Genomic DNA, 26546 nt, shown 5'->3' with positions numbered 1-26546 from the left:
CTAAAAAAGTCAAACTCATAGAAACAGTAGATTGGGGATTGCCAGGCCCTGGGTTGTGGGGTAGATGGCTAGATGGTGATCAAAGGGTACATATTTTCAGTTTTAAGCTGAATAATTCAGGGACCTAATGTGTAATCTCGTGACTCTAGTTAGCAAGTACTGTATCGCATACTAGAAACTTGAGAAGAGAGTGGATTATAAATGTTCTCGCCACACACACAGAAAAATTCATAATTATGGAAAATGATGAATGTGTTCATTATCATCATTGTGGTGATCATTTCACAATATATACACACATCAGGGGCAGCTGGGTGGCTCTGTCAGTTAAGCGTTCAACTCTTGGTTTCGGCTTGGGTCATGATCTCAGGGTCATGAGATGTAGACCCGCATCAGGCTCTGTGCTCGGCAGGGAGTCTGCTTGAGATGCACCCCCCACCCCTCCATCTTGTGTGCGCACTCTCTCTCTCTCTCTAAAAACTAAACAAAATTAATCTTTAAAAAAGGATATACACACTTCAAATCATGTTGTATACCTTATATTTACACGTTATTTGCCAGTTATCCTTCCGTGAAGCTGGGGGGAACTGGCCTCTCCCATGACCATCTATGTTTGGAAAGGGAGACTCTGAAAGAAGGAGACAAGGAAGTGCAGTTTCCGTGCCTTCGTGGATGAAGACCGGATCTGCTTTGATATGGAAGAAAGGAAGTCAAGCAGAGACTTGTTTCAGTGCTCTGTCTCTCGTGATTTTCCAGAGTCTTGTCTTTTCATAGCCTTACTGTCCTTAGTTTCCACAGAGGAGTCCTCCCCAGGGAGGCAGGAGGGCATTCTAGGAAGGTCTCGTTAGAGAAAGACGACCTTGGCTGAATCTTCTGAGCAAATATGTCCCAGGTGGGCGTGTATCCTGATGTGGGTGCAGGTGGAAGGAAGTCCCATAAACTTTAAATCCAGTGGGATGTGAGGAGGATATTACGAAATATCTGTGTCTTAGAAATAACTTTTTAAAAATAACAAATATTTGGAGGAAATAATAAAATAATATAAAACAAATTCCTGATCTAGTGTATCTAGAGACCTGGCTGTGTAAATAGGTAAATTATTTAAGTCCCCAGTTTTCTGAGAATTCAAAGATTGGAGGAGGTGATGGTCAGGGCCCCCCTCATTCTCACGTAAGCTACTGGACATGGTGTCAGAAGGCCTGGACCAGCATCTGGGTCTGCTCCTCTCTAACCTTCAGCAACTCACTTACCTGCCTTTGCAGTGTAGACTGCCCCAGCTGGCTTCCTGAACAATCTGTTGACTAACAGTGAAATTTAATACTTATTATAGTAAGGGAGACCACCACCTGAGGTCTCTCAGTAATGTCTCACAAGGGATAGGTGAGGAGTAGGTATGTGTAAGGTTTTGGGTTTGGGTTGAAGTGTTTTTAGTGATTGAGATCGGGCAAAATTCTTCAGGTGAGAGTTTAGATCATTTCCCATTATATACAAACATTGAATCATTATGTTGTATAACTGAAGCTAGTACAGTGTTATTTGTCAATTATACCTCAATTAAAAAAAAAAAAAAGAGTTTAGGACTCTCCAGGATACACAGGTAGCACATACTTGTTCCGGTCAGGTAACCATTACTACTGGGGGGGCATCCCAGGAGCGGGGACCCAGTAGCGGGGCCATCCCTTGCCCCCAGTGCTTTCCACCTTCTCTGACTCCACAGTTCAGCTGTTACTTGTTCCAGCGGAGTTTGTCAGTTGTCACTTGTTCCAACGGAGTTTACTCCTCTGTTTTCCCCTTTCCTTCCTTTCTGCTGTCATCTTCACTCCAGAAAACTATTCTACTCGTCTCCTGAATTGTTAACCATCTCCATGCATTACCTTTGAAAGTAAATTGGAAGATTTTTAGAAACAGCATTAAAAAAAAAAAAAAAAAAAGGTGGTTATGATTGATGGACCGAGCTGGGCAGGCTCTTGGCCTGAGTATCAATTATTTTTAGGTGATTGGTTTGACCAGTTGAGTGATAAATTATCTAGAGGCAGGGGCTGATCTGTGAGTCTGTAATTCAGATGAATGGATTTCCAGAAATTTCCTGAAGCTAAATTACTTATTGGTTCACGGCCTTAAATTCTTGGATAGGAATTTCCTGGAATGAATAGCGCAGTCCTGGTGATGGAGAGGCCTGAGTTCTCAGGCCTGATAATTAAGCTGCGGGGCTGCCTGGAGTCTCAGTGCTCAGGGGAGCCGCATTTCCATTTGAAACAGGATCCACATTATTCCAGAAAAGTGTATGCTCTGTGCCTTTCCTATGAAGGAGAAATTCGAGCTTACAAAGGGAAAAGTCAGAGAGAAAGGGGCCGAGAGTCAGAGGTGTTTGAGTCACTGGAGTCACCAATGACTTCTGCACATAATCATCTCTAATTTGATCATCTGTGTTCTTCCATGTAGAATCTTCTTAAAATGAATCCATGCTCAGAGACATGGAAGTGAACTTCTCCACAGATCTGGGAACTCTCTGACAGAAACAGAAGTGGGGCTTTCTGACAGAACTCGAGGATGCCGTCACGGGCTTGTCCGTGGGGGGCTCACGTGGTGCAAACGGGCATCCGTGTTGTTTTTTCTGTGACTGATCTGGAGAGGACTGTAAGAAAGAGGGATGTTCCACCACCCAAACTGTAAAATCCGGGGTCCCTATTAAATTCACTCTCGTTTTGACTTCGCCTGTACCAGTCAGCTCCACTCAAGAAAGCTTCCTTCGGAAGGCAGTGACCTTTTCACTTCATCAGGAGAAATCGAAACAAATGGCAGGGCACCTTCCACAGCATCGCTGCCTCTGCTGAGCTCTCTCCCCTCAGAGCCCTGAAATGGAGCACAAATGCGTGGCCATTCCTGCTAGGCCGAATGCACGGCGGAATGTCAAAAATAATCATGACTTGAGAAAATTCCGTCCTTGGCTATCAGTACCTCCCGGGTTAGGAAATACCTTTATGGCCTTTTTGAGTGATTGGTCTAGTATGGTATTTGCATTCTGATATTTGGATCTATGACAAAATTTCCCTTGCCGCACACTGGTATTAATAATTTTTTAAAGTCTAAGGAATAGTCGTGGGGCACCTGGGTGGCTCAGTCGGTTAAACATCTGCCTTCGGCTCAGCTCATGATCTCAGGGTTCTGGGATCGAGCCCCACGTTGGGCTCCCTGCTCAGAGGGGAGCTTGCTTCTCGCTCTCACTCTCCCTCTGTGCTTTCCCTCTCTCTCTATCTGTCTTTCTCTCAAATAAAGAAAATATTTATTAAAAAAATAAAGTCTAAGGAATAACTGCTAGTTGAATGCTACTTACTACAAAAAAATATAATTAATGACATGGAAGAGTTAGTTTCTCTCTAAGAGAATCATTTTCATTGACTAGAAATATAATTTATAGACTACTTAAATATAAATAAAATCAGAACATATTTATTTATTAAGATATAGATTTTTAAATGACATTAGCTGGATTTTCTTCCTGAAAAGAAAGGACTCACTCTAGCATTTTCTGTGTGCCTGGCATTTTTCTAAGATACCGGACACATAGATTATTTCCTCAAGGAGCTCTTGTTTGCCCTGAGAACATATTTATGACACTAGTCAGGTGGGGGGAACTTCAGTAATACCTCTAGATCTCTGACCACAACCGTGACAAGAATATTCATACAGAGCATAGTCCTGGTTCCCTGCCTGAGTGACTTTAATAGTTAAAATCATCTACCTGAAATGTTTCATAAAGTGTTTTCTACCTTCAACTTATATCCATTTTGCCATGAAAGTGCCTTTCCGACATGAAGATGGAGAGGAGTAGGGAAAGGGAGATGGGAAAAGAGTGAATGATGAGTATTTGTGAAGACATGATACTAAGGTCTTGGGCGTGTTGTCTCCGTCAGTCTGTGCAACACAGCTATGCAGGAAAATGCTGTTATTACCCCCATGTTATGCATGACAAAACTGAGTCTTAGGTAAGTACTTTCTCCCAAGAACCCATACCAGAAATGATCTGGGGTACCACATCAATATCAACTATAACCTGATTTCCTAAATAGCCGTATTTTTGTGTCCCCAACAACTTACGCAGCTCCGTTGTCCCATTTCCTGGAAACTGATGGCAAGCTCAACGCTGTGTTCCTTCATAACTGCTGGCTCACCGGGGCCTCACAGCAAACCCTGAAAGACAAGGAGTATTAGCTCTGTGTTAGAGAGGGAGAAATTAAGGCTCAGGAAGCTTAGGCGACTTGCCTAAAGTCACCCTGCCTGCGAGTCAGGGGAGCCAGGAGTCAAACCCTGGTCTAACTCCAAAATCCACACATTCCCTCTGACTCTGCACATTTACAATATAGAGGATCCCTCGTTCTAATCCCCTGTATTGACAACCACTGAGCCCGTTGTGTTTCCGACACTCGTGGTTGCTTCCCAGGGTACACAGACAGGTTATGCATCATCAGAAATTGCCAGGTCAAGGGGAAATTAGGAGCTGAAATGGAGACCCCACTAACACCTGCTTCGGCACACCCTCCTTCCCAGCCAGTGGCCCCTGTGGTGGGGCCACACCCCTCAAGGGGAAGGGCCTCTCTTTCCAATTTATCATCCTTGCTGTCTGGGGCGGCTTCAGTCTTTAGGGCCACAGCTCTCTCCAGTCTCTTCGCTTTCCCTCCATAAAACTTCCTGGGGTAGAGGGGAGCTAGCCTTGAGTTATCCGGGGGTAATAGAAGTGCCTTCATGGAAGATCTTTTGCTGGATGCTTGTGGCAACCCGAACCCCAGACCCTGTTGGATAAGCCAGCTCAAGAAAGCTCATGTCCGGACTGAAACTGCGGCCTTTTTGACACTGACCTACTAAAATCCCCTCGTTCCCGTTCAGGTCCAGAGTCCTATGGAGCGTGCTGTGTCAGTATGGTAGAAATGGAAAGAGGAAGGGTGTGCAGTCAGCCATGCTTGGCTTTGAATCCTCTGAGTAGTGGTTAAGTCCGTGCAAAGCCTCAGTCTCTGCACCTTGCAGGGGGCGCTGGAAACAGCCTCAGAGGAGTAAAGGAGCAGCGTGCGTGGGGCACTTAGCGGTTCAGTAGCCAGTCTGGGTTAGCGTCCTGGCTCTGCCCCTGGGCTAGTCTTGCTAACATAAGGTATCATCAGATCCTTTCACGGAGAGACTCCCAGACTAATGCATCAGATGCATCACCACGGTTGGCATCGCCGACGGCCGGCTGAAAGTCCTGGGAATGGAGACCCAGGATCTTTGAAATGCCTGAAGTGCAACTGGGACATCCTTCTTTCTGCTCGGATGGGCCAGGGGGAGAAATGGCCCTATCCCGGAGTTAGGAGACCTAGCCCGAGGGGCTGACACCACCAGCACGTTGCAAGAACAGCTACCAAGGAGCCGTGAGGGCGCGGTCTCGGGTGTTGGTAAAGGCGAGCCTGATGGATTTGGGCAGCAGGAAGAGCGATCGAGAGCAGGACGAGATCACTGGGTAGAAGGGGGCTGGTGATCGGGGCCCAAGGACCAGCTGGAAGAGAATCTCTACCTGCCGTCAGGGCACCGCTCACAGAGGGACAGTGACCACTGTGACCGAGACGAGCATAGTGTTATCTTCTGTATGGGTGATGACTGCTTACCTGGAACCCTTGGTGTGCCCTTGACTTTGGAGCTCTGTGACCTCTGAGTGGCTGAGGACTCAGCCGGGGGCGTTTCTTCGTGGGCTGTAGGCTAAAAGCAAGTGTTTTTGTCCCGTCGCCTCTTCCAGGTCCCTGTTCTCCCAGCTCTGCCTCCCCGGGGCTCAGGACAGATGAACGGACACTGGGCTCTTCTCTAACGTAAGCATCTAGGTCACATTCCTCTGGAAGACAGTTGAGCCTGATCGTGCAGAGACTGGGGAGATCGTGGCATTTTCTAAAGGAAAGCTTGCAAATTAAACCCCTGGGATGCCCTCCAAGAGGCCACCTGCTCTCCCATGCACATCGTTAGCTGTAGGACAAGGGGAATTTGAGGAAAGGACAAACAGCCTCTTCATTCTTATTCCGTTCTTTCCCGTCTAGACCCAGAGCTTCCAGTTCTCTGAAGCAGGACCAATTGTGTGGAAATCTAAGGCAGCTTAATAACGCCAAGTGTTAGCATCTTACCCTGGGTGCTCCTTCCCGTTTGACAAGTTCTCCTTTTCAAGTTCTTGTTTCATCGTGTAGCCTAGCAATTCAGCAGCTTTGGAGAGGTCAAGTGTGTTCTCTGCAGCTCCTCATTCTGGCCACGACTAGCAAGACGCACTGGGCAAGGCTCAGAGGCCCTGAGCACCTTGCAGCCTCTCACAGACCTTAGGCTTAGACTGGCCAACAGCTCAGTGGAATGTACTCCAGAGGCAGGAGGGGAGGGAGGAGGAGGGGAAAGTGGGGGGGAGAGGAAAGGGGAGGGGAAGGGGGCCCCAGAAAGACCCTGCAGATGAGAGGAAGCAGATACCCCTAAAGCTGGGTTTGGGTCAGCCTCCTGATATAGCAGCAATTTTTTATGACATACATTTGACAAGAATAACCTGAGGTCTTCAGAAACCAGAGTACTGGGGATTAATATGCTCAGCATTCATAAAATAACAAATTATTAACATTTGATTTAGTAAAGATACTTGTTAACATGTGTATTTATAGATGTTCATAAATTGAATACTAATGATTAATGTTGAATATATTATCATCAAAACATTAACTATTAATCAAATATGTAATGAAATATTAGATATTATCATAAATATTTATCTGTGATTTTATTTAGGTCACCTACTTGTTGGTTTCTCTTATTCCTGATATTTAAAAACTCTCGTAGGTTAAGTGAAGGACGATTTGGAGAAATAGAGACCAAGTAAATATGTGGAAATTAAGTGTATTCAGAGAGCAATGAGGAGATAAGACCTGTGGATGTAAGCATTTGTATAAAACATAAAAAGTGAAAATTTCAAAGAGGCAAAATACAACTTAATTTAAGCAAAATGATTTTTTTTGGCTTTTTTAAAACCAAACTTTGTTTCCTTGAACTCTTCTTAAATTTTTTTACTGAGATGTAATTGATACATAGCATTACATTAATTTCAGGTGTACAACCTAATCCTAGGGGATTTGTGTGTATTGTGAAATGCTCATCGAAATAAGTCTAGTTAACGTCGGTCATTACACTTAGTAAAATGATGTATTCTAAACATGTTTTCCTAAGTCTTTCCTGATTTGTGGTAATCAAAGTATGTTACATTTCACTGAGATTATACATGATGCGTACGTTATTACAACGTGATTGTAATGGGGCTATATGGATCAGGAGAGCTGCTATTAAATTTTACCTAACAGATGCAGCAAGATATTTGAACAGGGTTTTTCTTTTACTATGATGTCATTGGAGCATAAAGTAATAAGTAGTATAAGAAAATCCGTGCGGGTAGAAAAACTGGTTCCTATGGCTTGTGCAACATTGCAAATTTTCACTTTTGTTATAATAAAAAGTTCGGTCTTTGCATTGTAATTTATGTTTTTCTGAGTCAGATGGAGCATTACTGAATTTAAACCCCACTGTGGTGTGGGGTTTCAGACAGTCTAGTTCCTGAATTCTAATAGATGTGCTAAAGGCGGGGATTTTAAGCTGATTTTCTTTTTTCTTTATCATACCTACTTATGATAAGACAATAAGGCTTCCCTTATGTTTCAGTCTGCAGTGAGGTTCTGGTTGCCTGTGTAATTTACCTGTGTGCATATGACAACATTTTTATGAATAGCGCAAGATTGGAGAGAACAAATCGGATGTCACTTAATACTAGAGAGCCATATCCATTTACTCAGGACCAGGTTGATTCACAAAGGAGTGGGGTATTCACTATGATAAAAAGTGCAGCTTTTTCCTCATCTCAGCAAGAGGCCATTACAGAGGAGCTCACCTATTAGCATCTGCGGCTGTGTCCCCTTTGGAGGATTTCATCACGTCACTCTCCTGGTGTCAGGTATGAGCCCTTTTCCAGGAAATACTCATCACCCATTCTCTTACCCTGGTCTACGGCCATAGTTTCACGTAATTACCACCAAAGGGCTATTTTCCTGTTTTCTGTTGATGTGATTACATTATATTAACCAATATTCGATAATACTTTGCGATGTGTACCCTTGTGGACCTCAAGATCTGAGTAAAATCCCTCAGATTTAACGCTCTGAGAAGTTACGCTGCAGTTCCTTTAGACGGTAATTACATTTAATACCAGATGGTTTCAGGCAATCTAACTTTTCTATAATGAATGAAAATAATTTGAAGACTCATAGGCCTCTCTCTTTCATCACAGAATATACAGGCTTTTCCCACACCCTTGTTCTGGAACATTAAGAAAGAAGATATGGAGAGAGAGGAGAAAGAAACAGAGGACCCCCTGCTAGTATTTCTATAAACAACTAGTGGTGTTTAAAGGCTAATAAAGCTCCAAAGAACTCTCTTATGACCATAATCTTTGGGCCAATTTTAAAATATTTTAGATGGAGGAATGTCAAGAAAAATAGAGACAATTTCTTAAGACATGATTCTCTTCTCTCAACCTCCATAAAAGATTATATATATATATATGGCTGTCATATAAGGGGTAATTGAAATTCCAAAGCACAAAGGCAATGCAGAGAGAGGGGGTAAAAAAAAAAAGAATCAATCTTTCATATGTTTTTTTCAAAGGTTTGGCAAGAAACCAGGGGTAATATTTTTGCAACTGGGAATGTGTGTTTGTTGAAGAATATTCCCACATTTGAATCATCATCAGGGGTCCTAGTCTTGTTTTACTTTCAAAGGTAGAGAGGGCATAACATTAACCCCAACTGGGAAAAGGAAAATGCCTCACTGTAATTCTCCTCTAGGGAGCAGGAATAAAAGGATTACATATGCCTGCATCATGGAGAATTTCCTCTCAGACAAGACAAAAGACTTCATTATTTTTCAGCAGACACTTGAAGCTTTGTGCCTCCCTGTACCAGAAGACAGGCAGAGCAATTTTTTCTATTAAACCACTAGATGGGGTTTCTAAGAAACTTGCCCTTGTGAAGAGATATGGACAAGACAGTGAAGACCTGATACCATTACTTTGTGGTCCATCCCCTAAGAAAAGCCAGACTTCGCCTGAAGTTCGTGGTGTGTGTTTTCAGTATGATCGGCTTCGCTTTCTCTCTAGGCAACAAATAAATGAATGTTTTCATCCTGAAAATGTATTTCTTTTATCTTCGGGTGAGGCCGAAAAACATCTAAATTCTAATTAAAAATTTAAAGTGGCAAAATATAACTTAATTGAATATTCAAATACTTTTCCTTCTGACTAGGTCTGTCACTGAGTAACTTTAATGACATGTACATCTCACTTCTTATTGGTAAAGTTATAAAAGTCTCAAACTCCTTACTTACATTTCAGCGTTGTAGTAGATTTCGTGTGAAGATACCGTTCGTGGAGACCACGCTCCCAGTGACAGATCAGACCCGCCTCTTAAGAGATTGAAGTGAACTCAGTTCTGCCTCATATTGACTTGTAGGTTTCCCTTAATAGTGTCACATAGAATATAAAGATTTATAAATTTTCGGCTTGCGAGAAGCACTGTCTGATTTTTTTTCATTCCTGTCTCAGGGCCTCCTTTCTTATGGGCGTGCAGCCCGTTGCTTGTGGAGCCTAGTATTCTAACTGGAGATAAAATTAAAGTTCACTTTCCCTTTCAAAAGCATTTTTCAAACACATGCTATGCTGTTTGTGATTATTGCCTTGTTTCATACGTGTGAAGTGATCAAGAGACGTTAAAATATGGGATCTTCACAAAATTTCAAGATTCATTCATTTCACAAATATTTATTGAGCACCTACTGTGTGCAAGGTGAACTGATACGTGAGCAACAGTGATGATAACTGCATTAGTTACCAACTATTGTGTAACAAGTTACTCCCAAAGCTTGTGATTGAAACAATGGAGATTAATCTCAAAGTCTCCGTGGGGAACTGGGGTGTGGCTTAGCTGGGTCTCTCACAGGCAGCAGGCATTTATCACTTCCTCCAGAGGAATCCCCTTCCTCGCTCACTCTCCCATTCTTAATAAGGTTTAGCTCCCCATAAGCAGTTAGATTAACGTTTCTGTTCCTTCCTCTCGCACCGTCAGCAGATGGCCACTCTCGTTCCTTAAGAAGTGGATCTCTCCATTGTACCTCTGTAGAATGTAGTCCTCTACCCTCTGTAGGATGATTTTTTTTTAAAGATTTTATTTATTTATTTGACAGAGAGAGATCACAAGTAGGCAGAGAGGCAGGAAGAGAGGGCGGGGGGAAGCAGGCTCCCCGCTAAGCAGAGAGCGGGATGTGGGGCTCGATCCCAGGACCCTGAGATCATGACCTGAGCTGAAGGCAGAGGCTTAACCGACTGAGCCACCCAGGCGCTCCTGTAGAATGATTTAATACCAGCTGTGACGTGGGACACCATGGCAGCCTGCTTCGGCTGAGCCAGCAAGTGAGGGGCAAGGGACAATGGGGAAGATGAAATGCGTCTTTTGTGACTTACCGCATCCTGATTGCCTTATACTTGTGAAGAGCAAGTCAGTAAGTCCTACCCACATTCTTGCCTTACGCCAGAGCATGAAAACCAGGAGGCAGGATCGTTGGGGGCCATCTGAGAAACACCTGCGCGGGACATTGTAGGAGTTGATTGAGAGATCACTGTGCTCGAGGTAATACCGCAGCATGTTTATTGAGGACGGATGCGTGGAGACGGGTGAAAAGGCTCAGCGCTAGTCCATATCACTGTTGATCAGGGGCAGAGCAGAGACTTACCTTCCCACATGACCCTCTGTCACACTCACTTTTCTGTCCTCCACCCCCATAGGACATTTTAATACCAATCATGATATGGGACAAGATAGAAAGGTAAATAACAGCCACTAAAATGTAGACGAAGTGTCGGTGTTTCCAAAGACGGGTGCATTCATAATCATAGCTGGTCCTCCCGGCTCCCTGCGAGGTTGGCGGAAAGGGTGGTGGTGGTCTCCGTTGTACACAGAGGACACGGAGGCTCGGGGAATGCCTGTCCCCCGCCTGAAGTGCCAGGACCAGCCAGAGGCGAGATCGGAACTGCATGGTTCTAAACCTCATGTGTTCTCAAGACAGGCGTCCAGTCGAAGGGGGACTTTCTGTCTGAGCTCTGCTGCCAGGTGTGAACGTTCTAACCTACTGTGCTGTTTGGACCTTAAACTAGCAAGTTCCAGATGCAGCCCCCTCCTCCCTCAGCCTCCTTATACCTGCACCTGTCTGCTTCGCGCTCCCTCCTTCTCTCCATCACTCTGCCTGGGAGAGTGCCAGCCACCGCTCCTCCTGGGAACTCGGGGATGAGTGCTCAGACCCTCCCTAAAGAGCTCTTGAGGCAGGTGACCAGTGATGACAAAGCGCCATGAGCATTAATAACTTGCTGCGGGAGCATATGGGACATAAAGCATTTTCCTATGCTTTCGCATGAGTGAATATTCATTTCTCCCTTCCTATTTCTTCTCAGAACCCATTTATGTCAAAGTTTGTAATTATGTTACTCATGTCAGAAATACGATTTGGTATTCGCCGTTTGGATTTAGTGTATGCTTGTGTGTAATGCAATTGTATTTCCTCGTAAAAATAATAAAGCAGGAGCTTACCATACTTTTGTGTGAACCTTGGCGCCTTGTATTAGAGAATGTATAACCTCTTAGTGGAATCCAGTAGTGCCAGACTGAAGTGAATAATTTTCTACTAAGCCTGTTATTTTCCAAAATAGCAAAATATTTTACGTTATCAAAGAACGTGACAGTGGCTTATGTATAAGGCTGTTTTGCTTCCGCGGAAGCATCCTGATGTGGCCTTCTTTCTGTACCTGCTTCAACGTCCCGGTGTCCTCAGGGCGGAAGCTTCTTTTCCTTGCTCCCTGCCTGCCCCCTCCTACCCCAGGTTTATGTCCTGCCGTCCGAGTTCCTCCCTCCATCTGTAGGAAACCCGTTCTTAGCAGCTGGTACTTTTGCATAATGTAATTAGATGTTCCCCATATGTTTTCTTCTAGACAGATTTATGTATCTGTAGAAGAGTTGTTTCTTCTGTGCCATTACCTGTTGTTTCTGTGGGGAAGCTGTTACAGATAAAGAGCCGGTTTTTAACTCTAATGGATGTGGTACTCAGAACAGAATTTTGAGTTTTGAGTTTAGTAAGATCCACCACTGTCCTTAGTAGAGGAAAAAAGCCTTGAGGAGCCTCCAAATGAACTGTGCGTCATGTGCCCCCACTCGCCCTGACCCCTGCAAACTGCCTTCACCCATATGTTTATTTAGCAATTTGCTAGATGAATGCAGCCCCTCGTTTACCACTAAGAAGCTCTAGCATTTCCCAACGAATTTCCTACTTCAAAAACCACTAGATGCTCAAAAGAAAGAGTGAGATATCAGAGCGTTTGGTCTAAGAGACTCCACAAGAGTTGAGCTGCCCATGAAGATGGAGACCATTGTTGACCTTTGTCTTGGCCCAGATGTGGGGGCAGCCCTAGGGTGTGGGGCTGGAACAGGGGCTCAGAGATAGTTGCACTGAGCCAGAGGCACCAAAGGGGACCTCAGAACTCCAAGGGAAGAGGGCTGCATCTGCCTGATTTCACTCTGCTCAGGTTACCTGGGGACCTTTGCAGTTCCGGGAAAAGAGGTGGTGGGCAAGCAGCTTCTGCTCACGAGAAGGCAAAGCTCTGGCAGGGTCTCCGCAGCGAGGAAATGGAAACCACGAAGGTGTATGCTTGACTCGAACGCAACTCTGAAGCCACCTGTTACACGATTTAGCTGGCCCAAGTTACTGAGCATTTTGTTCTTTTGCTCATCATTTCCGGTTTGAAATTGTACTAACAAACACTGTTACATACTCAGAGGAAAGAGATCGGAAGAGGAAATGAGAGCCAGCGGTGTTCTATATCCTACCCATCAGAGTGGTTGTCTCAGTCTGATTCAACACACGATTTCTGCTGGCAGAGTACAGCTAAAAGCCAGCCTCCTCCCACCCCCCAACCCCGGTCAACCTGACCTTCTCATCCAGAGAACAAAGATTCACATGTCACAGCACAGCTGAAACTCCAGCCCATGTTCTGAATTCTTTAGCCCCCAGTGGGAAAGAAAGAGCTAGTCTTGAGCCAAAGAGGAAAGGAGCGGCTCTCTGCACTGCAGCCATGTTGCTGGTGGAGGGATGGAAGGGATGCCCTTGGGCGTGGACTCTTTCCAACAGCGGCTGCACCTCCCACCATGGACACCTTCCTGTCTTGCTGGGTCAGAGAACGGAGTCTCAGCAGGCTCCACAGAACCACCCCAGGGGACATGGGTGTGTTGCGTTGATGTGGATGTTGGGACACCCATGAGGTTCTGGAGTCCGAAGATGCGTCCTAACTCTTCCCCAGCGAGAATGCCCACGCATGCTCAGACTGGGCTGTGGGGCACGTCCCACAGTCCTGTGTCATAGGCAACTCGGGGCCAGTGTCATCTCTCCACGCCAAACAGAGCAGGGATGGGCAGGTCGAACGCGTGTACTGCATTCAAGTTGCATGTGTTTTTGTAGGTAAGCCCTAAGGACTCAGCTACTTTGGCAGGGGGGATTCTTAGGACAAAAAATAAAGGTTACTAAGACCATGGCTAAAGGTTAAGTCCTGACGTTTACACAAATGTCAAGATCTGTGGCAAGACAACACAGCTTTCCAAATAGATGTTCTCCGGTTGCTTCGTCGTTTCCAGCCCTTGGTCCGAAGAACAGTTCTTAGTCTATGTACATTGTTCGAGATGGTGCTAAAGCTTGGGGAGCTCAGCCTGACTTACAAATGCGTCTTCCTGCAGAACACCGTCCTGGTCCTGGAAATTAGCCCATTCTCTGTCTCTCAGTGCCATAAATCCTCGTGGTTCGGTAAAATTTTGACTTTGGATTTTACATAGAAATGCTCCGTGGTGCTTATTAAACCAAGGAGAGTGATGTGGTGAGGATGGCTTCCTGAAACGCATTTACATTCATTGAATTTGCATGATTTTCGTAGGTATTTGCCTTGATTATCTTCATTGGCATCAGGGGTATTTTTAATTACTCACATATACACATGCTATCATAAGAGTGGCTTGCAAGTGTGCTAGAGAGAGACATGGTTCTTTTTCTTGAAAATCTTCACTCTGAGACAGACGATGATAATCTAATTCAAAGGCAATCTAGAAATGCATTTTAGGAAGCATAAGTATGAAAATTTCATGTAATGCAATGACAAAAGTCATGTGTTCAGGTGTTGAACAAACACGGCATCATAAAATTTGCGTAACATAAGACCCTGATATTTTAAGTCTGTGAGTTTTCTTTGAGATCAGGGTCTTGTCCTCACTTTACCAATCAGAAAACTGAGCCCAAAGGTCACTCACCTAGTCGGTGGCAGTGTCGCCTGTGGGACACAGGTCTCTGAGCCTCTGTATTATTTTCTCTTCACTTGACTACTACGTCAAGGGAATTGCTGTCGTTTCCAGATGGAGGGAGCTTTCTGGAAGAGGAATTTTGTTTTCTCTTCCAATCATTCACACCCCAGGTGTTGAGTCACCCAATTATCTTCCCTCATTAACAAATCTGAAACTATACCAGCCCAGGTATGGTTTCAAGGGGGCTCGTTTTTAAAAAGTCTTCAGAGTTCCGTGGTTTGCAAAGAAAGAGGTAACCGGTCACCTATAAGCCACGGACTTTAGACTGAGGTTTCCTAGGTATTAATCTCAGCTTTCATTACCTTTCTCTGTCAGTCACTTTTGCCTCCGGTTTTATGTTTTCCTACTTCCCTGGAGTTCTGCAGAATCTCCTTGGGACATAGACTCTGCATCCCAGGGGGCCTGGGTGGACAAATCCTTCCCCAAAGGGTTGCTCTTAGAAACCCCCTTGTCGAAATTCAAAACCAACATCATGCCTACCTATGACGAGGCTTGCAGGACCCTGATGGGAGCAGTCCCCTGGGGTGAGGGGAGGCAGGTCGTGGCGGGTGGGAGCTTTCTGTCTATTTCCCGGCCCCGCCATGTAGCTGTGGTGGTTCTGCTTTGTAAGTGTTCTTGACACCGAGCCTCAAGTCCATTTTCCTTCATGGTCATGTGTCATTTGCTGTGTTTTGCCTTATCATTGGTGTTTCCTTAAAAATAATAAGAGTAATGAGCAGTTATGTATTATTCATCCCAAGTGTACAGATCACGCATTTATCTCGGGCTTCTTTTTTTTTTTTTTTTTTTTTTTCCTAGAGCCTGCACTCGACAACGCATGCTGAGCGGATCATTTGAGGGACAGCCTGCAAAGGAAAGGTCAATTCTCAGTGTGCAGCATCATATCCGCCAGGAGCGCAGGTAAATACACCAGGAGACAAAGCTGCAGAGAAAACAAGGAAAGGAGTTTTGCAGGAAATGGTCTCTGTGCACCACCCCGGTTGGCAGATAGGCGTGCAGGAGGAACTTTGTTCTATTTGCTGATGGCAACAATGAAACCCACAATCCGATTCAAAGAGTCAAAAAAAAAAAAAAATCTTTCAAAAACCTTTTCCTTGGTGATGGTCAGATTCTTACTTTTAAGATCAGAATGGAAAATTCTGCAATTTGTGAGATGAGCTCAAAGGAATTTGAATAAATGAAAGCTTTCACTACAAAAAGAAATAATAAGCATTTGTGATGGTATCGGAAAAGTTACTTTATTTTGTTCTTAAAACGGCCATGACTCAAAAGTCAAAATTTGGTCTTGGATGTATTGACCAGTTGGTTGTGGTTGTTTTAGGTCACTGAGACACGGATCCAACAGCCAGAGGATCAGCAGGGGGAAATCTCTCGAAACCCTGACTCAAGATGTAAGTTCTCAGCAATGCTTTGGAGTTGGGAAGCATGATTATGAAAATGTATTTAAATTACAGTTTAGAACATTCTAGCACCTGGGTCCTTCTGTCACATTGACCTGTTTCCATAAGAATTTATATCAGAGGGAATCAGGAAACTCAGGAAGCAAACAGAATGGCCAGTACCAAAGAGTGACCATTAACTGGTCAAAAATATAGACATCCCACAAAACACATCTTCATTAAGATAGTAACCCAAAAGTGATGTGTCACTTGCCTTTGACTGACATTAAAGGTATGTATTTTATAGAATTGATTTGTATCATAACTTTAAACCTTTACTAAAATTTCAAAATATTCTGGAATCTAGTTCCAGTGTCTATAACTTCAGTGCTTTACCTACTAGGAAATGCAATCTTATTTCTAGAAGAATTTTTCTTTCAAAGACTGAATACTAGTTCCCAAGAATTTCTTTGCTTTTAGACTCTAGGTCATCTGTTGATTTATTAATGAACTAAAAAAAAAATTATCAAGTATTTATTATGTGCCAGGCCCTGTTCTAAGTGAGGAGAAGCAGTGGGGAGACAAGACAAAATCCTCTGCCTTCCAGGAAGTTATATCCCAGTAAAAGAGACAAAGACTAAGCAAGGAAACAAATACATAATCATTTCTGGAAGTGTTATTTTACTTATTTTCCATCATACCTTCACTGCTGTGACAGTTTTGCTCTGCATTATAAAGAAAAATAAAATGATGTGAAGAAATCAAAGGTGTAGATTTGGGGGCAGGGAATGTTCGAGAAGATGGTCAGTGTTCAGGCCTCTGTATTATTAGACCAGATACATGAACAAAGAGAAGAAACAAGCCACATGAAAACCCAGGGGAACCCACAGAGGCAGAAGTCTAACCTCTGGGTTAGACTCACCAGCAGCTGTATCATGCCGAGATTTCTAAGAGACTTGCAAGGCACATATCAAATAATTATCACTGGTGATGTCCTCATTAAAATATAGGTCTTAAGTAGAGTCTAGCTACAGTGGCTAAGGAAGCCGAGTCCTGAATGTTCAGAGCCGCGGATGGCATTGGAGAAAGGAGGTCTCGCAAGGGAAAGGCAGCAAGCCTTAGGGTTTTTTGGGTTTTGTTTGTCTTTTTCACCACTTTGCCTGTCCTTTCTTCAGTCTCTGGAGTTTCCAGAATAATCCAACTGCTTTCAATTGGTAGAAACTGTTAAAGTAGATTCTCGTAAGTATTCCAAGCACAACTGACAACAGGTGATGAGAACACCTGGTACCATCATCACCCACTTTGCAAGGTTCTAACTGGTATGCACATCTGTTAACACCATGATTTTTAAGCCAGAGTTCTGTCTGGTATGATCTGCCATATTGTTTACATAGAATTGTGATCAGATCCAACGTAGAGCCCATGTACGCATAACCTGGGGGCCAGGCATGTTGCGTGGAGAAAACTTCAAGGAGAAAATTCAGAGAGCCAACACTAGTTCAAAGCACTTTCCTTCAGTGTGATTCCCTAGAAATAGGTAGTCTAAGGAGCCAAACTAGAACGTGGCTTTGAAAATATGTATTTAAATATACACAGCGAATGGTCCTACCTGCATAGTCTCAATTCCAGAGGCTTAGTTCTTCTTCAAAGATTTTTTCTTCTATTTATTACACAGACATGTAAAGAAAACAAATCCCCCACCTTCTCCATAGCAAGAGATGATGAGACTCTGCTAATTTCCTACAAAATAACTCCGATGTCTTTTCCTGCATAACAGAAGCAATGTAAACTAGAGAGCTTCACCTGTCTCACTCATTCCCAATGATAGAAGATACAGATAAGGAAATCTAAGGCATACTTGCGACAGTATCTGTCAGGTTATTTGAGCAACGGCTGTCCATGTCCCAGGCAGTGAGAACCAGAGCTGGGGTCCTGCATGATCAGGCCCCCTCCCAGCCCTCTGACCTCAATGTCTCCTACCCTGGTGTTTGCTCTCTTGACTCCACCCATGGGGTGTCTGGCTGTTCCATGGACACACAGCTGTTCCCTGCCCATGAGGACCCACCCCTCCTCTGGAAAAGCACATTTCTGCCATTGCCCCATGGCCTGTAGATCATTCTCTCATCTTCGCTCAAATAACAGCTTCTTATTGAGGCCTGCTGTGACTAGCCAAACGTGGAACCTTCTAGCACTCTCTGTCCCCTTTTCTTTTTCTTTTTTCTTCTTTTTTTCTTTTCTTTTTTTTTTTTTTATTACCACGGTCCTAAACATCTTCTATCTACATTGGTCGTATTGTCATTCAGTTTTTATCTGTCTCCCCTGACTAGATCATCAGCCCCGCAAGAGCTGGATTTTATCCTTTCTTTTTGCTTTTTTGCCACATCCCCAGCACTACAACAGTGCCTGGCACATAATTGGTCCTCAATAAATATTTTTATTGGAAAAAAGATACCCTTTCGAAGGAAAAAATACCCTTGCTAAGATGACTGTGGTCATTAAAAATACATATATTATGATAAAGATATTTATTTACTACCTTACATTAATAAATAAAGATATTTATTTCAGCTTTTCTAAAAACAATCTTTCTGGGCCTTCAAAAAAAAATCTTCCACTTTGATGTGCCCCCTTTTATTGTATTTCTAGCATTCTAATACAGTGAGATATAGAAACGCACAAAGAGAAGACAGTGAAATCAAGATGATCCAGGAAAAAAAGGAACAAGCAGAAATGAAAAGGTACGGGGTGCTATGGTCTTTCTGGGCTCTTGCTCTGGAATGCCAGCCTTTCCCTCAGCCTTCCTGTCTGTGGATTTCCCCTTCCAGGAAAGTGCAGGAAGAGGAGCTGAGAGAGAATCACCCCTACTTCGACAAGCCGCTGTTCATCGTTGGACGGGAGCACAGGTTCAGAAACTTCTGCCGGGTGGTGGTCCGGGCACGCTTCAACGCGTGAGTACATCCACTTCCGCCGGGTGTTCGACCTGCGTCGTACAAACAGCAGGGGGGTTGTCACACCAGGAAGAAGGAAACATGTAATCCTAATGGGGTCATGAGATAAACCATGGGCTAATTAACCATGCTGCTCCTCTTGGCCCAGGGGCCGACCCGGTGGAAAACAAACGAAGGTTGCAAGTCGTTAACATTTATATAAAACTCACGTTTATAAAACACCGAACAGTCATTTTTATGTGCCAATTTTAATAGCCACCCAGTATGTTTCTGTTGGTGTTACCAACTCTGCATTTTGTTTCGGAAATTCTGAACCAAGAGTGGACTGAATGACATAGGGAAGGTCATTGCCCACACCTTCTTTCAGACTTGTAGTTTCTTTGTGGTGAAAATACCTTGATTGGATTATTCTGGAATAATGTAAAATACAATGATGTAAAATAGAAGTAAAGTTGACTAGTGCTTCCATTACCAATTGTTATGAGAAGACAGCCCGCCGGCCGGTATCTCTGTCCCTGCCCACATGGAAGAGCTGTGTTATGAGGCCATCAGTGTGGTCGACCAGGAGGACACTGCATTTGTGACAACGCAAGGCAATGTCAGCAGGCAACCAGTGGATGAAATAGAATTTTTGTCCTGCTTAACGTTCGTAAATATCCTGAAGACCTTAAGAGTCTTGGAGGAAGGGTGAAAGCTTTCCATCTAAACAGTTAGATCTTCCCCAAGGCCATTATTAGCAGCATATCATAATCACTATGTGTTATGGGCTGAACTGTGTGTGTCCCCCTGCCCCCAAAAATCACATACTGAAACCTTAACCCCTAGTACCTCAGAATGTGACTTTATTTGGAAATAGCCTCTTTAAAGAGGTAATTAAATTAAAATGAGGTGACTAAGTTGGACCCTAATCCAGTATGACTGTTGTCCTTATAAGAGGGGGACATTTGGACACAGACACTTACAGAGGGGAGACAACGTGAAGACATAGGGAGAAGACGGCCATCTACTAACCAAGGAAGGAGACCTAGAATAGGGCCTTCCTCACAGCCCCCAGGAGGAACCAACCCTGCCCACACCTTCTGTTCAGATTTCTTGCCTCCGGAACTGAGAAAAAATATTTCTATTGTTTCGCCGCTCGCTCTGTGCTACTCTGTTACAACAGCTCTAGGAAACTAATACAGTGTGGTGATATTCCAGGACTGAGGACACCTCAGGAACCATCTGGTGTCATTTGTATCCCCCCCCTCCTCCAACAGAGGAGGACACTTAGGTCAGCAGTGGTTAAGGGCTTGGCGCAGGGACACGAGCTAGCTCATGACTCCCTCTGACTGGCTGTCTAGTGTTCTCTCAGATGTTCTAGCAAGACCCTCACCATTTAAAGCACCTGAGTCATAGTGATTCAAACTTCCCTGAGTTTTCACACAGTAAGGAAAGAAGCTGGTAGTTGAGAGTTGATTTGATCCTTTCCTCAAGTGAGTGTTTCATCTGTAATTAGCCTGTCGGGCGCCTCCATGCTAACACTTAACTGCTAATTCTCCATTTAGTGTGGACCTACTCCCTTTTGTCACCTCCGCAGCTGACGTGGACCGAGGGAGACTCTCTTGTACTTGGGAGCACACACACACAGACCGCCACGGGCTCCCCGAAAGTGAAACTTAGAACTGTGGCCCCAAGAAATCCCCCATAAATCACTCCACAAGATCACAGTTAAACGCAGGGGGAGAGCTCGATTTAATTTCTGGAGATTTAATTGAACAATCCTGAATTTTTTTTCAAGAACTTTTTGAGGAAAGTTCTTGAAAGGCTAAGGCAGAGATTTTAACGGAGTGTTTTTAAATGGAAATCAAAGTTTTGTCACAACCATGTCAGAAACTGTTGACTGGATTCATGAAGTCCCAAATCAAGTATTTTGAGAAATTTTAAACTTTACTCTCACAAACATCAAATTCTGATTTTTCTGTCATCTCATGTTCTCTGCCTTGGAAAGTCACACGGTTCCCGGAAATGTGATTGTACAGAGGATGTGAAAGAGATTTGATGTAGATGAGATGTTTATAATACCGTACTGCCAAGTGAGAGCACACCTGCTATGTTGCCCAAGTTTCTGCGCGTTCTCTTACAGATCTAAAACAGATCCCGTCACAGGAGCCGTGAAGAATACCAAGTACCATCAGCTTTAGTAAGCATCACAAAGCCCGTTTTCCATGCGCTTTTGAAAGTTCCATGTACTATTTTATGCTGCATGCAAATGTAAAGATTCTTGTTATTTTCTTGCCATATCGTGCTAGGAAATAGACAATGGGGGATTTCGAAATTAATGCCAGTCACATGTATAGAATCACCGAAGGGTTTTCTGGGACCTGCATGGCCTTCCCTGAAGCGCCCCTTCCTCGCTGTGTTTGGTCTTTGGCAGTGATTTACTGGGATTGGTGACTTACCTGGACTGGGTCATGATCATCGTGACCATCTGTTCCTGCATTTCCATGATGTTTGAGTCCCCCTTTCGAAGAGTCATGCACGCCCCAACGTTGCAGGTACGGCTGCCACATCTCAGCCCTCAGCTCAGCAGAAAACTCGGGGCTGCGGGCTTTTCCCTTCTTGGTGACCCGGCCGCCTCCTGCCCATTTCAGATTGCTGAGTACGTGTTTGTGATATTCATGAGCATCGAGCTGAATCTGAAGATTATGGCAGATGGCCTCTTTTTCACTCCAACTGCTGTCATCAGGGACTTTGGCGGAGTCATGGACATATTTATTTATCTTGTAAGTCTCTGCTTATTTCCTAAATGTAAGATGTTGTGGCTCTGAAAACTCGCCTGCCTTTTTCAGTACAAGAGAAAGATAGGCGAGTTCCAAAGGTTTAGATGTGATGACTTAGTAGTCTACCACTGGCAAGTGAAGGGCACGCATGTAAAAATCTAAATGAGAAACATTCAAAACTTCCATGGATATGGTTCACATACATCAATCACATTCTTGCGCACGTAAGACGTACATTAATAAGGCCTATGACAGAAATCTCATTTGCACCCCATGATCCTGTGGGACTAGAACAAACAAGCAAACAGACAAAGCCCCCCTCTCTCATACAATTGATTAATGAGCTCCTCATTGCCACAAGCAACCAAACATGAGAGGGATTGGACCTTTCTTTCAATTCCAGTATACGAAATACCTGACTAGACCAGGTGACCATTCAACTCTTCAGTTAAACTAAATTGGGAAACCAAAGGAAGGGACTCAAAGAAATTTCATTTTTTCCCTATGTCCAAGAAGGCATAAAGTCAATGTCTTTTCCAACATAACAAGGAGGATTGTGACCACTGACATGCAGTATCTTTAGATCGTCCATAAAATAGTGAGAATCAGGTCAAGCATGAGGGTTGGTATCCATGATCAAAGGAATTTCAACCTGCATTTTGAGTGTGTAAGTTAAAATAAGGAGCAGAGTGCACTGGGGGTACACACAACACACACACACACACACACACACACACACACACAGTATGGTCACCCCTATGTCATGCCTGCGAACAGCTAACGACTTTCCCTGGGCGCCACTAGCAGGTGTAGATTGGATTCAGAGCTCAGAGTTCAGAATTAAGAGATCGAATATATACCCAGTGAATGCTTGTCCTGTGAGCCATATGGAATCTCTCGCTCAAGGCCAGTTGTATGCACTTGGCTCTCAGTGTAGAGAGCGAAGCATAAATTGTATAAACTCTAGGGATTTTTCCCCTCACTAGGTGAGCTTGATATTTCTCTGCTGGATGCCCCAAAACGTGCCTGCCGAATCGGGAGCTCAGCTTCTAATGGTTCTCCGGTGCCTGAGGCCTCTGCGGATATTCAAACTTGTGCCCCAGATGAGGAAAGTGGTTCGAGAACTTTTCAGCGGCTTCAAGGAAATTTTCTTGGTACGTGACGCTTGCCCGCTGCTTCCGGTTCACACATCCCGGGTCTGGAATGAAACTAAGGAGGGGTCACAGGGAGTCTCGCTGGCGGAGGGCTAAATCTGCAGTGTTTATCACCGGGGGACTGTAAAGGCACTGACAAAACACAGCACACACTCGGAACTTGACCCATGCATGCTCTGACTTGTTGTTGGTACGTCTAATTCAAGGAACATTTTTAGTGAAAGTATGATGAAAGGAAGAATACAAGAGGTCATATTTGCTAACACTTCCATTCCTAACTTGTGACCCTAATTTTTATTCTCATCTAGAAATTAAAGATAAGACTCCACACCATCTACTTCACAAATAGTAGCAGTTAACCCATTTGGGCTCCTTATCTTATTTTGCATGTCCCCAGTTTCTTACAGCATAGATTTTGCCTCTGATCTTTGGAGTGTTAACATAAAATGACTTAAAAAAAAAAAAGTAACATATAGGTATAGCTCACTTTAAGTAGCCTCAGGATACAGGAATGAATACTTGAAAATGGGGAGAAAACATTCTTTTTAGTTGGGCAACCCTGATTGAGGGTCTTCCAAGAGCAATGCTGCAGAAAAAAAACGATGAGTTGGAAGCTCGTTGCTCCCAATCATTACAGAAGGATCCGTGCCTTACAAAGGAGTGATCAAAGGATTCTTTTTATTATTGATGAGTTCTGCTCATGCATGGAAAACGTGAATTAATTTACATAAGCTGATTTTACATCTTGCTTTCTAAAGACGCACCTACGGGGAGGGAACAGCTGTGGTTACAGTTGATTCTAGGGTATTTTAAAGACAGGTTGTAAGGTTTCCATAGGTACAGAGTCGCTAATATTTTTTAAGACATATTTGAAATCCCACATTTTCTTTGTGCTAAAACCACAACACGGTGGCTTTTCACCCAGCTGGGACTGAAGGAAAAAAGGGTATTACCTGATATGCATGCATCTTGGAGCTGTGATAGAATTTAGCAAAGAATCTATTTGTGCCTTTCTCCTGATGATGTTTCTGTGTGATTTGAGTATATTTAAGGTGTATGTTTAGATGATTTGATTCACCCGCGGTTTTGTTCAGTGTTTTCCCCTTTGCCACTTTTCTCTGCTGAGACCAAGACACCGTCCAGCAGAGGGAGCACCAGTCAATTAACAGACTTGCTTTTCAGGACCCAATGATCTCTCTCTTCCTGATGCCCTCACTGCTCACAAGAAAGCCAGACCACTGTCTCTCTCTAATTTATGTTCTGCTGATAGAGACAGAAATCCATTTGGAGAAAATCGGGGAAAATCTAATAATTCAAACACTTTTCTTCGGTTTCATTACAGTGTCGATTCCAAAATCAGAAAAACCCAAGTCATATCAAAAATATTTTTTTACCTGAAAAAAAATATATTTTCTTACATGAAAGTCACATGTTTTTATTCCAAAATCCAAAAACTGTTGTTAGTTCCCTCCTTTTAACATTCCAGCGGGGATAATTGTTAACCACCTGAGGCGGAAAAGTTAAGACGATACCCTGGAAAGACCAAGGGTTTCATACTATGTTCTCTGAAAAGTCATGTCCCTATCCCTGCTCAGATCAAGCCTACTCTTGAATTTCTTACCCAGAGATATGACATCTCACCAATTATTTTTCAGGTCTCCATCCTTTTGTTGACATTAATGCTAGTTTTTGCAAGCTTTGGAGTTCAGCTTTTTGCGGGAAAACTGGCCAAGTGCAATGATCCCAACATTATTAGAAGGGTAAGATACTGCTTTCTGTCTTTTGGGATTTAAATTGAGGTAATTTGCCACCTCTCGGTCAGCACGTGCTGAGGCTACTTTGAGGACCCCTCATGAAACTGAGAATTCTCTTCCTGCCAACTCCTTCTGCCTAAAGCGGGCACTATGTCTCTTCTGGCTAGCACAGGTTTGTGGGATTAAAAGCACACCCCAGATTATTCTACTCTCTCCTGCTGTTCTGGTGTGAGCCTCTGATGACACCTGGGGCAACACCCACCCAAGATTCCAGATGCTTGTAGCTGTGAGTCTCAGACACTCTCCCTTTGGGTCTCCCCTAACTAAATTCTACCTCTGTTGTCTCAGAAGACTCATATCAGCAAACAGCCCTGCAGAAAGGACAAGAGGCAAAGTCTGACTGTCATACCACTGTTCAATGCTTCTCTGCTCCAGCTTTCTCTCCACTGGGAAGTCCAGAATCTTCCCCAGTAGGACAGCTATCGAAGACCCAAGCTTGACCCCTTCTGCCACTTCCCCTTGCTTTATCTTTGTTCAGTCAGTGTTAGTAAGAGGAGGCAGCTCTGGACAAGCCCAGTGTTTCAGTGGCTGAAAGTAATGAAATGAACACGTTGCGTCTTGGGTCAGATGGACAGCTCTCCTCCAAATGTCCTCTCGGAGACCCAAGTTCCTTTTGTCTTCCTTCTTTGTCTACCCTTGGCTGTCTTTGGAGTCTTCTCCATTTAGCTGGCAGATAGGAGCACAGAACCAACTCCGCGTTTGAGGGTCACAGGCTGAGCCCTGAGGCAGCACACCTCACTTCTACTGGTGTCACTGGTGAGAGCCTGACCTCCAAGGCCAGATGGGAGTATGTCATAGGTAACTTGGTGACGGAGCCTGCAGAAAGATGGGACACGTGTGGTTATAATTAGCCATCACTGCCACACTCTCCAACGCCCTTTCTCTTAGGATCCTGCCCTGGGGTACAAGTGGATTAAAAGAAGGAGCCACATACTGCTTATGTACAAACAACAAAAACATTTCCTCTTTCATCCTGGTAAAAGAATACCTTACATCCATTAAAATGTATGTGCCCGAAGGCTGCATAGAGCCTACATATAATACATACTTCTCTATTTCCAGCAACTATGGCTATCTCGTAGAGATTTTTCTTTGGTATAAAAATGTCTACATTTTCAAGGCCACCAATTATAAAAATGATTCTTTCTCGAATGGTTGTAAAATACAGGTCACATCTTTGTCCAGTCAAAATACATTATTGATTGTGTTACACTGAGGATTTCAGGAAGGGGCGGGGCAGAAGAGACACACTGGGTGAGGCCCCACCTGCATCGCCAGAGGTTCCAGGAACTTCGATAAGCCTGAGAAGACAGAACATGGAACATGGCATAAAGGTCATGGCAAACCAAAGTAGCCAACGGAGGGGGTTGTAAAGGGCTGATGCTTTCATTCCGATGCTCGAGTCAGGAAAGCAGGCTTGTTTTAGACTCACACGGAATGGAGGCCAGAAAGATGACAACATTTCAAGAGGAAGCCCAGAGAACATCTTGCAGGACTCAGTGTCTTAATAATGGTCTAAGCGTATCGTGATTTTACACTATCTACTCATACACACAACAAGCTAGAGATAGAGGAACAAAGGTTAAATAACTTGCCCAAGTTCACCCCAAAATAAGTGGGGAAGGTCTGACTCATGTCTAGACAGCCTGGTTCCATGGTCCATGCTTTTAACTAAGATGCCAAGACACCTCACCCCATCAAAGGCGAGCTCTCGCGGGCTCAGAAAGGCACCGTGGAAGGAACCATGAGGCCAAATACATCAGGGGGCTCTCTCTGATCCAGCACCACACAGCCAATAGGAATAATGTTGTAGGTGAACGTGTAAATTTACTGTGAGATGATAAGTGCAATATATTTTAACTGACAAAGTGGCCTATGGAAGGGTCAAAACTGTGCCATCTCATACACACGCAGGGAAAAAAACTGGAAGGATATTTTGACCCGAAGGTCAACTGTGTTTGTCTTTGGGTTATGGTGGGTAAGTTTCTCCATGCCGTTGAAGTTAAAGCGGTGTTATTTGTATA

At 44.0% G+C, this 26546-nt stretch overlaps 1 protein-coding gene across 1 annotated transcript in view; it reads left to right on the top strand.

The window, feature by feature from the left end:
• NALCN (sodium leak channel, non-selective) overlaps positions 1-26546 on the top strand; it is a 310211-nt gene that overhangs the window by 247903 nt on the left and 35762 nt on the right. The window contains exons 19-27 of the mRNA XM_047720335.1: positions 15267-15368; positions 15790-15859; positions 18494-18585; positions 18673-18795; positions 20918-20974; positions 21209-21329; positions 21426-21557; positions 22541-22708; positions 24364-24468. Coding sequence (XP_047576291.1) covers positions 15267-15368; positions 15790-15859; positions 18494-18585; positions 18673-18795; positions 20918-20974; positions 21209-21329; positions 21426-21557; positions 22541-22708; positions 24364-24468 — 970 coding nt within the window. The remainder of the gene's footprint in view (positions 1-15266; positions 15369-15789; positions 15860-18493; positions 18586-18672; positions 18796-20917; positions 20975-21208; positions 21330-21425; positions 21558-22540; positions 22709-24363; positions 24469-26546) is intronic.

This window comes from Lutra lutra, chromosome 3 (assembly GCF_902655055.1).
Source record: "Lutra lutra chromosome 3, mLutLut1.2, whole genome shotgun sequence".
NCBI lineage: Eukaryota > Metazoa > Chordata > Mammalia > Carnivora > Mustelidae > Lutra > Lutra lutra.
This window is presented reverse-complemented; position numbering and strand designations above follow the sequence as displayed.